This window comes from Hyposmocoma kahamanoa, unplaced genomic scaffold (genome assembly GCF_003589595.1).
Source record: "Hyposmocoma kahamanoa isolate Upper Pololo Valley unplaced genomic scaffold, ASM358959v1 237, whole genome shotgun sequence".
NCBI classification, from domain to species: domain Eukaryota; kingdom Metazoa; phylum Arthropoda; class Insecta; order Lepidoptera; family Cosmopterigidae; genus Hyposmocoma; species Hyposmocoma kahamanoa.
This window is the reverse complement of record NW_020653754.1, coordinates 653,340-668,822: the sequence shown is the minus strand read 5'-3', so window position 1 is coordinate 668,822 and position 15,483 is coordinate 653,340. Positions and strand designations below refer to the sequence as shown.

General features: G+C 37.0%; 1 protein-coding gene across 1 annotated transcript; it reads right to left on the bottom strand.

The window, feature by feature from the left end:
• Window positions 1-2,203: 2,203 nt before the first annotated feature.
• On the bottom strand, window positions 2,204-3,360 carry LOC113228691 (acyl-CoA Delta(11) desaturase-like). Its single transcript, XM_026462043.1, has one exon. The coding sequence runs from the start codon at window positions 3,343-3,345 to the stop codon at window positions 2,365-2,367; it is 981 nt and encodes a 326-aa protein (XP_026317828.1). The 5' UTR covers window positions 3,346-3,360; the 3' UTR covers window positions 2,204-2,364.
• Between the last annotated feature and the right edge of the window lie 12,123 nt (window positions 3,361-15,483).

The window sequence follows — 15,483 nt, the reverse complement described above, 5'->3', positions numbered from 1 at the left end:
ATATATTGAGAGAAAAACGCCTTGAATTGGAGAAATAGCAAAATCAACCATTAAAGTAATTGCTCCTAAATTAAAATTAGGCGCTATTTATAAAAATGAATCTTCATGCGTGAACAGCCACCCTTCGAGGTGGATGATTTTCCTCAAAATGAAATGATGTACAACAAAAAAGAATCATGAAAATCGGTTCACAAATACCGGAGTTATGGCGTAACATACATACAAAAAAAAAGAAAAAAAGAACATACAGTCGAATTGAGAACCTCCTCCTTTTTTGAAGTCGGTTAAAAACTACATGAATCAACTTTAAAAATAGAATTGAAATGACTAGGTGAAAGCAGCAGCAACATGTCTTGATTTCATCACACAGAGCATAGATAGATTGAGTGACAAAGGCAGATCTGTAAAGTTTTTCATGTAGCACAAGTACGGTCACAAATTACAAAGATATATAGTTCTGTGTCTTTAAAATTTGTGATTTACAAATATAGATTTTAAACAACAATTTGGTACGGTTACAGTGACATTTCAATGACGTTTGGGATGGGATTTGAAATTTCTAGAGACTTAACGATACGAAATCGAGAGAAAAGAAATCGATTAATCTATATCTATTGATATAATCTTTAACGACGAAAGAAACAATTCATTGACGATAACGTAGGAATAAACAATTAATGATATTATTACTATGTTATTATGATACAAAAAAAACGGGCACAACACCAAAAGTCAATAACCAAACGTAAAGCCAATAAAATAATAATCAATCTCCTTTTATATCGATATCTGTCGAGCTTACAATTTATTTTGTTATCTCGTTGCGGTCGCGAGTTGTTCGACATGGGTCTTTTGTTCGATGTGCTCCATGAACGATTGGACTGCCCGGACTTAGTACTTACCTACGCGTACCTGCGCGGCGTACTAGACACACTTCTCTGTTTCATATGCCATTTCATCATTTCACTCCACAAACTATGCCATGAACTCGTTAGTCACAAGATCAGTCAGGAGATATAAGTAATAATCATTTTAATGAAATAGATCCATTTGTAGAAGAAAAATATTCATTTGAATCGAAAATACGCCAAATTATTAAACGAATTATATTTAATGTTATCATAATTATTATTTATATGACATAATAGGAGAATTTTTATGTTACACTTCACGTCAAACTTAATGTACCTGAATTCGGTTTATTGTTTATATCATGTGCTTTACAACACCATAATCTTGGCTAATGTTATTAAGTGTTGTTTTGTAATTATTACAAAAACAATTTAATAAGCCGTCTGCTTTCCGCATTAACTAATTCGATCATGATTCTCAATTATCAAAATAATGACTCCTGACTAAGCCGGTAATTAAGTTGTTTCCGTTTATTATTGCACATAAAATTTAAAAATAATATTATATTGTCGGCTAAATTCGAAAAGCTCGTAACCGTGTGAGGTTTGCGTTTAAAAACGGAGTTACGAGGTTTTCAAATTTAGCTGACGATATTATTATTTTTCCTGTTTCTTTTTTATCTTAGTCTGTTGGCTTGTTTTAATTACATGAAATGTTATATTTTGTTGTGGCGACAACAATATACAATACCACTGACAGAAACACATCAATCACGAAGCGATTATTTCTTAGAGGATCTAACTAACTAACCTGATTTTAAGTGTGAAAGCATGTTTCATTATAATTTATTATAGAATAGGGTTTCTGCAGTACACATTATTGGTTTATTTAATTACTAAAAAACTATGCATTAAGAGAAAAAAATAGATGGATTATTTTTGTATAGATTTGAAGAATACATCTTTATCCAAAAAAAATTCCGGCTCGGTATTTGATATTTTGGTTTAATGAGGTTCATCAGTCTATTGAAACCTATATTTTCTACATTTGAGATCAGTTGATTATCCAAAGCAATCATTTCTTAGAATTAGAAGCATTCATTATCATTTTTTAGATGTACGTATTAACTGATCAGTCAGGTAGGTATATACCTAAACGATTTAATTTTCCGCAAAAAGTATGTTCGGCAGAAAGTTCGGCATTTTTACCGAATAATCGGCCGTATACGAATGTTCGATTATTGTGCCGAACATGCCGAATACCGAACTAAAACGAATATTTGGCCCACTTCTAGACGAAATACAAAATTATTTTGAAACATATTTATTTGTTGAAAAAATACAATAATTTTTTCGTACACAAATATGTATTTAACGGCTTTGGTTTTTCATCTGTTTGATCCACAACAATAATCACACACGCCGACTACCTATTACTTTATGGCGTAAATGGTTTTGCTACAACAAAATACAAAACTATTCTTAAAAATACTTATGTGATGAAAAAATACAATCACTTTTTCGTATACAAGTATTTAACGCCTTTAGTTTCTTCCTCGGTTTGATCCACATCACCCCAGCCCCAAAGATTTCTACCATCGCCAGTTCTTTTTGATCGTGCAATGATTAATTCATCAGGTATAGTTTTCAAATCGTATGCCCAGCCAATCCACGCAAAGAAATTAATGAACATGGTGGCGGCATTGAATTTTGTCATTCCAAGTTCAGAAGCTTTGTAGTCAAATGGAAAGACGTGATGATAATTATGGAAACATTCACCAGTTGACATCAGTGACACCGCTATATTTTCGACAGCCTTGATGTTCTTGTCGTAAGGTCTATTACCCCAGCTATGTCCGATGCTGTTCACTAGGAAAATTTGGTTGATGGTTAGAACATGACGAAGCATAGTACAAATATGCCAAGAATTGTTGAATGACTCGTTCCAAAAATACATTGGCACGACAGTGGGTATAACGTATGCCCATAAACCAATAACGAAGAAGGCATACTTTTTTTGAAACCTTAATAACGGATTCTTGTGAATATCTTCCATATAAACGGTCTTCCCTTTTTCCAAAACGTCGGGATGTTTACGGACGAACAGCCAACCGATTTGCGAAAACCAAAATCCTCGATTCACATTATGCGGGTCAGCATCTGTGTCAGCAAATTTGTGGTGTACGCGATGATCCCTTACCCAGTATGTTGCCGTGTTCATGTAAGCGATACTGTTAAAAATCAAGAGGATTATCTCCAATGGCAACTTGGCTTTGTAGGACCGATGACACCACAGCCGATGAGCTCCAGCAGTGATCCCAATTTTTGCAAATTCCAGCAGTAAAAACGCCCACAACAACGTTTGCCATTTTGCAGAGGTGAAGCACAGATAAACTCCATACAAAGCCGCGATATGCATGTATGCGAATTTGATCACATTATGTTTCACTAGCGTGTGACGAAAAGGGACGGGTTCACTGTCTACCTTCTCCATGGTTACTGATGTGTATTATCAAGGAACTCAACATTTACACTCATACAATTTTCTCTGGCTGGGCAAATGGTTGCGTTTCAAAGAATAAGAAAACAGATATGACGTTATAAGTTTTAAGCACGATTCGAAATGATATCGATATTGATAATTGTCATGATGAACACAGCTTGACATTTATAAAACTAATTGGAACAACAAAATGTTACCGCTAGGAATGTCATGGCATGTGTTTGTATCAGGTCCTGTACTCTCGTCCTCCGTCCGACTCCGCCCCTTAGAGGATGGAAAAAAATCCGCCCGAAGCAATTATTATTAAATAACTAATACTCGATCTAAATGACAATGTCAAGTATGAAGTGTCATTCGCATCATGGTTTTTGTAATTTGGTTGAGTAGAGACCCCTGAGAAGTATACAAATGTGTCAAATGTCAGTTTAAAATAAACTCCCAAACCAAATCGTTTTCCCTGTGGTTTGTCTTCGTGTTTATTTACTTTTCCCACAGTTTGTATTTTTAATTAGAGACAAAACAGCATGGATAATTATCGGATATACACCTATAACGGATAATTATCAACAAAATAAATATCTTGATAATATCGAACCCTGGTTAAGACTTTCCGTTTTCCTGACCTTACCTTTGCAGATTCGGCCTAATTAAAGGTAAGTTTCACGTTATGAGTGCGCACTTCATTTCTTTGAAGGTTGTAAAGGTAACAGAATCGTGACAGTATGTGTGACATAGGTTGTACTTCTCAAATTCGAAAAATTGCATGTGCACGAGCAAAATGCGCTAGAAGCCAGTAACAAAAACAAATTACATTACATTTTATAATATGTTCTGTAAATGTTCTCAAAATAAAATAGTTCTTCTATGTCGTCATTTAGTTACACGTTCAACACTAACGCGTCACAACAATACACTGTAACATTAAAAATAGCGTTTTGAATGAAGGATTTTTCGTTTTTTTTTTTTTAATTTTTCAGGTTAACAAAAGATAAGTACAACTTACATTGCACAATAAGCTGAAAAACGAATAAATTTTGCTTTGATAACATCCGCATCATTCTAATGAAATGGCAAAACACAGACTAGCAGTTTTTTTTTGAAATATTCGTTCGGTCAAAATATGTAAGTAGGTAAATAGCATCTGAGAGTCAATCGGTTTTGTATGTCGCTTCTGTTATGTAAATAGTAGCCACAAATTATTCGACCACTTACTGCGAGCTCATTTGAGCGTATCGGTTAGTAACAGTCACGCTTATGATCTCGCTACAGTGGACTATTGTGTGCATAAGAGTGATTTTCTGTATTTATGATAACCGATCTTCACTGCATCGGTCGAACTTCGAACTCGAATGAGCCATCACGCTTATGTTGGTTTTGGTTTGTAACGTAACTCTCTTAGGCATCTGTTTTTTTTAAGAAATGATACTATTTTTTAACCATATAGATTTTAAGACTTTCGTGGTTATTCACTAAATGATTATCACTAGTATCAAGTTTTTTACCACGGTATGACTTCTTTTTATTTTCCCGACAATTCGGAACGGTTGCACGCTCCATGGTCACGGGTTGACTCAGTCAGTCAACAATAAAGTCCAAAATATCGGGAAAATAAAAAGAAGTCATACCGTGGTAAGAAACCTGATACTAGTGATAATTATTTTTTAACCGATTTTAAAAAAAGAGGAGGGTCTCAAATCGACTGTTTTTTTGTATGTATGTTACGCGATAACGCGATAATTTGTGAACCGGTTTTGACGATTTTTTTGTTGGAAAGAGGTACCTCAGCACGGTTCCATTTAAATGTCAAGAAATATTCCACCTCTAAGGGTGGCAAACTAGGGGATGAATGATTTTTGAGGTTGGTTTTTTTAGTATTCTGTATTGAGGTTATTGGGATCTAAATAGCGTATATTTGTTTTTTCAAATAAACCAACGTGTCGGAACTTTTACATGTTCCGTGGTCAGTCATCCGTGACCATGGGACTTGTAAACGTCTCGAAATGTTGGTTTGTTTTAAAAAAACAAATATACACGGTTGAAATGCAACAAAATTATTTCATTTCATACGTGTCACAATCGCGAAAACTCGATGTAATTGATTTTTATTTAAAAACAATTGCTTATAATGTTGTGTCATTTTTAACTCACTTTTTTTTTTACCCGACTTAAAAAAAGGGGGAGTTCTCTATTACGTAAGTTTTTTTGTATGTTAGGCGATAACTCTTTTGTGAAACGATTTTGATGATTCTTTTGTTGGAAAGATGGTACCTCAGTATTGGTCCCATGAAACTGATGAAACTTGGCAAATAGATGTAATTCTAAGAACTTTTGTGGTTGACTTTCTCAAAAAAAGTCGTGCTTCTAGTGGTAAGACACACGTCTACCTACAATACAACAGTTGCAGTGCCTAGCTTTTGTCACCCTGAGCAATAAGTTGACAAGTCCGATGTGCATGTAATTTCACTTCAATGCTTGGCGGCAGAAATAGGTAAGGTACTACTATCGTAAGTATTACTATCGTACTATTACTATTATCATATTAAACTTAATTAGATGCTGCGGGAATATAATAAGTCCGTTGTGTCTGTGCTGTTCCGTCATATTCTTTGGACTTTGTAACTCGCTCATTTGTTATACAAATAGATAGGGTATTTTAGTAACATTAGAGCGCATTGTGATAAGAGTTCGTCCAGGGAAATACTGCCACCGTACTGATTTCTGTCGCCAAGCAGTGATGCGAGCATTACTGAGTTGCGATTTTGAAGGGTCAGGGTGCTAGTGAAATTACAAACATTAGGGTGACAGGCGCAGTGAAAGTGCCCCTCTGAGATTTTTGTGATTTGAAGCTCTGAGTGGCACTGCAAATTCTATTGACCGGCGTGTCGCTTAATACCAGGCGCACAATTCGTCCTGTCCCTCGGTATCATACACAGCAAAAAATCCCTGTACGATTAGTACCAGAGCAACGATAACTCCGAGGCAGTAACCAAAATACAACGACCAAATATAATTTGAAAAAGTTTATTTCCCACGTTGCTCCTTCTGGGAAGCGAACCCGGGACTTTTTCATCGAGCGCCCGCAGTGCTTACCACTGAGCTACCGACTGTATTTTTTGTGTGTGTATGTTAGGCAATTACTCCGATATTTCTGAACCGATTTCGATGATTCTTTTCACCTATTCACTTTTTATCTATTCCTCCTCTAAGGGTAGCAAATTAGGGGATAAATCCAGTTTAAAGTAATTTATATTATTGTTCGAAGGATCTTATCACAATAGTGTGCTCTCGTACGTTGAACTTTGTTATACATTGACCTAAAGTCAATGTGTGTTTTCGTAATGAGAAAGTGTTTAACTTTATATTACACAGGGCTGAGCAAAATACTTTCTTATTGTATATATACATTTAAAGTACAAAATACAACATACATTTACGAGGTGTATTGAAAATACTAAATACGATGTTTTGACGTCATCTATTTAAAATACAATCATCACGACTAACCAGGCCCTGTATTTTCGTTCTTCGACCGACATTCTTCCGGAATAATTTTTTTTTTATAATATCAAGTGACGGGACGAACAAGTCGTGCGTCTGGTGGTTGCTACACGCGGTAAAATACCACAAACTCAATTTTATTTTTTCCGAAATAACGTTCGTTCGAATTTTCATCACCCCGAAAACCGAATTATAACGAAACCGTTGTTCTTTCAGGATATATTGGTTATACTGTCTATTGGATGTTTATCGCAAAGACACGATTAGGTTCGGTTAGATTAGGTTAAGTTGCAGTGCAACTCACGAGCTTTAAATCGCAAAGACCTGAGGGGCACTGCCACTGCGCCAGTCACCCATAGACATATGTTGACACGTCTCTTGTGCCTGTAACTCACATCATTTTACGAATGTTATTATGTAATCTGTGACCTGTGACTTATTCTCAGTTCTGTCTGGAAATCTAGACCAAGTAAATGTTTATTTTTGTCTTTTTTTATGTCCTCGTTTTATTGACGGCTTGTAAATTTTGACATATATACAGACATACATCAAAAGTGTCTAGGGGTTACGGTAGTTCTTTTGAAATACTTGATTACTCCATTAAAATTAAATAAAAATATTTATATAAGTTGACTATAATTTAATTTACTAACTTTTTAAATTATGATTCTTCATCAGCATCCTTACCATTTCAAACCGGAACACAGTAATGCTGACATTACTGCTTGTTGGCGGCAGAAATATATAAGGTGGTAGTACTACCCTGGATGAACTCTTTCACAAGGAGCTCTACTGCTACTAAACACTTATTGTCAAATAAGTAATACTCGACCAAATTTAAATATGCATGATGCGAACGAAGCGTCGTTAGCGTCGTATTCTAGAACTCTACTCAATGCTCAAGTCAGGGCTTGAGTATGATCCAAAGCACTCGAAATCATACTCAAGTCCCTGCCATTAGGGTCGTATTTCCAGTGCTTGTGTTTCAATTGCAATCCTGACTTGAGCATTGAGTAGAGTTATAATAATAATAACGCACACACAGTTCTAGAATACGACCCTAAAACATGCATCTTCGAACAGAAGACATACTCTCTATCGAATAGACTTAGAAGTACATAACTCAACAAGATTGAGGATATCCTTAATAAAGCTCAAATGAACAGTACTTAGGTACATACCAGAATGAACGAACGTGTATGAAAAGAGCGGTCATGAAAGGAGGAAGCCAAATAATAATTATGCCAGGGGTGTAGCAAGTGACGGTCACTAGTTTTTGCTTTGTCCACTGAGAGAAAAGCGTGTGGTCGTAGACATATTTTATTATTATATTATATAGTATTTAGTAATTCATTAATAGAGTCCCCCACAATGGTGGCATTATATCGAGTCAGCCTAAAATAACAGTAAGGTATACATTGGATAAAAAATCACCAAAAACACAAAACATACAATAATAATAAATCTTTATTACGGAAAACAGGGATCCATGAAGTGTTAGTAACAAAAATAGCTTATAATTAGGTTAGTACTTAAATTTTGCTACGGATTTTGTGGTTATTATTAAAAAAAGAAGAAAGAAAAGTATCAATTAAATAAGATGTTGTTTAATTAGAGTGCGTAAAGATCTGGCGAATGCGCTGCATCGCATCTCACTCGCGCAAGTCTTGCATGAAGGCGCGCCCCTAGCGGTCACAATAAGAAACACATTTAGGCGATTAACACACAGCGCTTCGCTCCACGACGGTGCGTGAGACGCAGATTCACGCGCGCGGTGACGGAGACGCAGATCTGCGTCAGCGCGCAGTTTAATCTGCGCGGGGGCAGCGGTCTAGCGGTCTCGCTCCACTTAGAGTACTCGCTTCGTAGTTGGTCGCCGTAGTGATTGTACATGTAGCTGAGATCCTTCTTTGACAAGAATGGTTAATAATACAGAACTCATTCAGGACGCTCCAGTCATACTGTCTATTAGGTTTTTGTTTAATCAGTTAAAAAGACGCCGAAGATAACATTCAGCTTTATTACAAAGATATGAAGATTAATTGTTCATCTACACACGTATGTCAACCGAATCCTTTGATTATTTGTTAGGGAAAATCCGAATAACAATTACTGGAATAGACACAAATTGATTAAGGCGATTATCATACTGCAACGCCCCCCACGACGGAGCGCGCAGCTGCGTTTTTGAACGTTGTACTGAAGTACCTCAGTTTGTATGGAAAACACGCGCCGTCGAACGTACTGACACCGCTACTCCGCGCGGAGGGGCGCCGCGAACCGTGGGGTATGGCACACTGCGCTCCGCACTACCGCGCAGATTTTTAAGCTTAAGGACATGTTCAGTTTTCTACAATAGATCTCGACGTTGATAAATTTATATTTGATATTGAAAATTGACCAAATTTATCTTCATATTTTCTTAAATCTTTGTAATGAAGTTGAAATTATCCATTTATCGATCTGCTTCGAAAAAGGGATGTATCAAATATCTTCGGTGTCTTTTTATTTGAGTAAACAAAAACCAAGCGGACAGTATAACTGCAGCGTCCTGAATGAGTTCTGTATTATGAACCATTCTTGTCAAAGCACTCCCATATCTCATCTATCATATACCAACTATTACTAGGCGATCAACTGCGAAGCGATTACTTTAAGTGACGCGGGGCCGCTAGACCGCTGCCCCCGCGCAGATTAAACCGCGCGCGTGATTACGCGTCTCACGCTTCGTCGCGGAGCGCGGTGCAGTGTGATAATCGCCTAAAAATCTGCGCGGTAGTGCGGAGCGCAGTGTGCCACGCTCTGCAGTTCGCCACGCTCTTCGGCGCGGGGGCGCGGTAAAACCGCGTGGGCCGCGCTCCCGCGCGTAGAAGCGTTGTCAGTGTGTTCGACGGCGCGTGTTTTCTATACAAACTGAGGTTCTTTAGTACAACGTTAAAAAACGCAGCTCCGCGCTCCGTCGCGGGGTGCGGTGCAGTGTGTTAATCGCCTTAGTATGCAAATATTTTGCGCGGTCGCTAGCGATAACTGTCACTGTAATCACATGGTAGAGGCACAGATCGCACTACGTTGGGGCCTAGCCTTAGTTAGAGTAAAAGAGGAGGCTCAGTTCACATAAATTTATTAGAAGAAGAAAAGGGAAAGGAAAAGCTGTAACAAATACAATGATATAAAAAGATACACACAATATAAAACACTCACTAGTACCTACCAACTATGAAGTCCAGGCACTTACTTCAAGAGTCTAATGCTTTAATGCTTTAAAAACAGTTAAATTAATGAAGTTGAGTTTTACATGATGATTAATAAGCACGTGCTTTTGCGTCGAGAATTTTGATGGGAATCACAAATTAGGAAGATGATGGGAATGATGACGGAACGAACCAATGTAAGAATAAACGAAGGAAAAGGAATCCGAGAACAATTAAAAATTTTAAATGTTAGTGATCAGTAAAGAGGGGGATAAAAAGAGGTGGGATAACGTTTAAGTAGGTCAGCATCGGCACAATGTAATGTACGTGTGTAGCTCGCGAGCTGTTTGCAAGCTAGTGCAATCGGCCGACTTTTACGCATCCTAGGTGAGCATGTAACTTGTCTGTATCTGAGCCCATTAAGAGCAAAGTTTGCAACACTATTTTAACTATTGCAGCAACAACTCTTAATTTGGAACTAATCATGTTGTGATTGATTCTATGAACTTGATTAATGTTCATTTTTTTCAGTACATTTTCTACAGTACTTCTGCAATGGGTTACAGTGTTGATACCAGTGGCGGATTTGTCTTAGGCCCAGTAGGGCCGGGCCTAGGGCGGTCAGCAAAGTACCTAAATATTCTAAAGGCTCACGCACATTATGGTGGGCCGCACTGCACCGCATCGTATAACAATAATTTTCCTAAATCACTTTCGTACGTTTTATGTATAAAACATAGATACGTCACATAATTTTATAATGTAACGTATGTACGGTGTATCCGTACTCTTATAAATGATAGTATGATAACTGTTTAGTGTGTTTATTAGTATTGATTTACAACTAATAATGACACGTTTGATGGGTGTGAAATGAGTACACTGCGCGATGGCTGATTGTGAACTGATTTAAATTACAATATGGCGTAAAGTGCTGATGGAGCGCATTGTCGGTCGTAGACCGTACATCTGGTCCTTCGAGCCGGATCTGAACCAGCGACCTATGGATCCGGCTCGAAGGACCAAAAAGATGTACGGTGTATCCGTACTCTTATAAATGATAGTATGATAACTGTTTAGTGTGTTTATTAGTATTGATTTACAACTAATAATGACACGTTTGATGGGTGTGAAATGAGTACACTGCGCGATGGCTGATTGTGAACTGATTTAAATTACAATATGGCGTAAAGTGCTGATGGAGCGCATTGTCGGTCGTAGACCGTACAACGTATAATCACTACATGACTACGTCTGTCTGTCTGAACGTGATAAACTCAAAAACTACTGAATGGATGCTGGCACTGACTACATGGCCTGGGGCTTAGGGCGGCCACGACTGCAAATTCGCCACTGGTTGATAGTTATTAGCTACCGCGTAAGGCGATTATGACACTGCTCCTCGCCACGCAACGGTGTGCGGAGCTGCGTTTTTTTAAGTTGTACCGAAGTAACTCAGTTTGTAAAGAAAATACGCGCCGTTCAACATACTGACAGCGCGTCACCGCGCGGGAGTGCGGGGCGCATGATCCAATTGTCCTGCGCACACCGCTGCGTGGTAGGGATGTGCATTGTGTTTCGATTTTAATGAAGATCGATTCAACAGTCTCTTTCTGAACCCCTATTGAATCGTAAGGCTAATCCTATTTTATATTGGCCTGCAAAAAAAGTAATTTGGAAACATCTAAGTGCAATAAGTTTGCAATATTTGGCAATTGTCGCTACTGTTCCGTCTGATCAACTTTTTTATCGACTAATATCGTTAGAATAATAACGCATAGAAACCTAGCCCGCACACGCTAAGTGAGGCAAATTGAAGCTCTCCCAAAGGGCCTACACGAGCGGGCGGGCCTTTAGTGCTCAAGGTCAACCGCGAACAGCTCCAGAATTTTAGCTAAAAATGACGAAATGTGCCGTAAATGAGTGTAAAAATATGTCAGACAAACATAAAATATACACTAACATCACATTCTACAAGGAAGTAACGCGTTTCAACTTGTATTTTTATATAAATATTCACTAAAATCGAAAATTAACGTAGTACTAAAACTAGCCTACATGAATTTGATTTTTGCCTCACTTGTGACAGTTCGTTTGATATGAATTTATCATTCTATGCGTTATTATTCTAAGCTAATATCATTCTAAATGAAAGTCATAACTGACTAAAGATAAAAAAAAATCCGCGAGGTCCGCTGGTTCGTTCCGTGGCTTACTTGGTATAGCGTCTGGCACGGTATGTTAGAAGACGTCGTTTCGAATCCAGCCGGATCGAAGGTATTTTTCCGAGTGTTCGATCTTTGTATTAATAATCTTATAACAAAAAGCCTGTCAAAATTATAATTTTTTTTCGAAATTAACGATTTTTATGAGATGGATTCAAGAGCATACGATCCGATCAGTTGATCGATTCAGAGGCATTTGATTCATTACAATCCATAAAATGGATTGTAATAGAAAAATCGTGCATCTCTACAGCGTGATGCGGGGTAGTGTGGTAATCGCCTAAGCATTTCACAAACGGTAAAACAGTACAGCGCTCCGAGCGGTCACACATAGAACTAAATCGTTACGACGACGATACTTACGATGAAGGATACTTATAGTTTCAAGCGTTAATTTGCGGAAATGTATGTCAATAAAAATAAATAAATTTGCTATATCGCGAATCCAGTTAAAGTTAAGTCGTGCATGTACGAGGATTCTTCGGCTGACCGTCGAAGAATTAACAACTTCTGAGGAATGTCTTAAGAGAGGCTCTGTGATTTTAGTTGCTCTACTTACATTTGCTCTAGTTACATATCAGGAAGGGTACAGCCAATGAACCGGTCATGAGGCGAAGGGTCAGCGCACGTCAATCATCTTTCTGTCCAATTTCGATCGATTATCTATCTTAGAATAGAATAGACATTTATAGTGGCCACAATACATAGATGCAAAAAAAAGATAACATAACATAAGCGTACGCAACAGGATTTAATTCAGCTTATGCCACAGCCATAATATGTCTGTAGCGCTGGTTATCAATGAGCCCTGAGCTGAGTGACGGACGTGTGTGTTGCAAAATAAAATAAACTAAAATGGACTGCTTAAATATTTGAGCATTTGCTCTTTGTACGTCATGTTACTGCTGTGTGTTATATTTTAAATAACTAATATTGTAGTTTTAATTATTTTGAATTAAATTATTCGTAAAAGATTTCGAATCTTTTTTGAACCTCTTTCGGCTGCAATTAACTTAATTTGCTACTCGTTATTTTATTAATTTTTGCGGAGGGATGTTTGGAAAATTCTAACTTTTCTAACTCTTTCAAGGTTAGAAGCATCAAAAACTGTGGATTTCCTTACCTGAATCGATCAGATACGCTAAGTCTGTTGAGTGTTTCAAAACTTTACTTAAAGCTCATTATAATCAAATATCATCTTATACTCTAATTATTATTTTCTCCTATTCTTACCTGTTTTAAATTTTGTATGTCGTTATTATTATTGTGTTTTATATAATCGTACTTTAATTTGTGTAATAAATATGTATATATTTATTGATTTTAGTATTTTCATTTATTTATTTAGTATTTTATTATTACTATTATTATAATAATAATATTTTTTCTTCATTTGTGTATGTGCAATATGTGTTTTAAATTCTGTTGCGCCCTCAATTAATTTTATCTTTCAGTTTCTCCTGTAACCCGATTTCACGAAGGTTGCCTGGAAGAGATTGCTATTTAGCAATAAGGCCGCGTGTTGTATCTGTCTATTTTGCATTTTTGTATTATTATGTATTGTTCGTGTGTCATTTTGTATTGTATTTGTATTAAAAATGCGTGAAAAAAATATTCAACACAAGCGCAGCTATTTTACACAATTTAACTTTGTGACAAAGTAGTGTACGTCCATTTTTATGAATACTATGATATCATGGTACTATAATATGATTAACTGCCTCAGTGGCCGAACGGTTAGCATGCCGGACTGCCACGCAGAGGTCCTAGGTTCGATTCCCGGGCCGGGAGAGATATTTGTATGGCCTACATTTATTTCTCTCGTGAGTTTGGGTGTAATTTATGTTTGTCTATGTGTGTGTCCATGGCACCCGCGACACAGGGTTGCCCTAGTGCGGGGCTATGTTGAGTGTGTGCGTTATTATTATTATTGTAGAGGCGCTTATAATAAGATTAATTATATGAAAAGCCAAAATAAATTTATCAGCTTGTACGTCCAAGAAATACCTTAAGGCTCTTTAATCTGAAGGAGATAGGTATAAATGAGTCTTTAAATAGTTGAGGGATTTAGTCTTAAGTAAGCAAAACTTTGTAGAAGTTTGGTTAAGTTGCAAACATGAAGTAAGTTAGTAGCGCAAATATTTACATTTTTAATTTACGCTGCCGCTTCTTAGGACTATCTTAATCCGTTACCTGATGTGGCCTAGTAGAATATAGACAGCATGTTCGGGATGTTAATGTCTTCATTTGCAACTGAACCTGTGGATGAATTTATCTTGGGCTATATAAATTGTGAACAGGCAAAGAATGGTTAGCTAATATTCATGTAACAGTAGAGCTTTAGGGCCATACTAATTGAGTTCCAAGTTAAAAAGTTCATAGACCTTACCTATTTCTGCTGCCAAGTTGATAGTCAGTATTACTATGTTCCGGTTTTGAAGGGTCAAGGTGCTGATGAAATTACAGGCGCATAGGACTTGTCAACTTATGTCTCAGCGTGACGGGTGCAGTGACAATGCCCCTTAGATCACTGCGATTTAAAGCTCTGAGTGGCACTGCAATTATTTTGGACAAGCATGTAGCTTACCATTAGGAGCACGACTCGTTCGTCCCGTCACTTACTAACGCATCTTATTAGACAACAAGGTGTCTCAAAAATGGCATAAATTGGGATGCGTAATAATAAAAAAAAAGCTATCATTTACACGCATTGACTTACAATTATATGGACGTCGGGTCCGCGCTAAAAAGTGTCCGAACTTATAGGGCGTTAAAATCGTATACAGAGCGTCATTCACGCTTTAGTCTTCGTTTGTTTGACTGACAGCGAAGCAAGCAAAATTAGACAGTACTGCGATGATATTACAATTTAAATTCAACGCTTTAGCTTTTTCATATTCCTTTACATGTCACTACGTTTAAATAGGTTGACTTGGGACATTTTTTTCGTGGTTTTTGTATCAGACCCGTCGTCCATTTATTTGTAACTCAATGTTTACACGTTAAAGCTTGACTTTTTTTACATATCTGTGTAAGTACAAAGTAATGTTTTTGGAATCACAATATTAAGTTCAATGCTCAATATTTCTAGTTTAACAAAGATTTAACCTTGATCAGTAGAAGTGTTGTTTTTTAGGCGTATTACTCAACACTTAAATGTAGCTTTTGTAGCAAAAATGTAGCTTTTCACGAGAAATATGAAATGTAATTTTCTA

Coding starts and splice junctions, on each gene's coding strand:
- LOC113228691 (XM_026462043.1), bottom strand. CDS start 3,345: ATGGAGAAGGTAGACAGTGAACCCGTCCCTTTTCGTCACACGCTAGTG.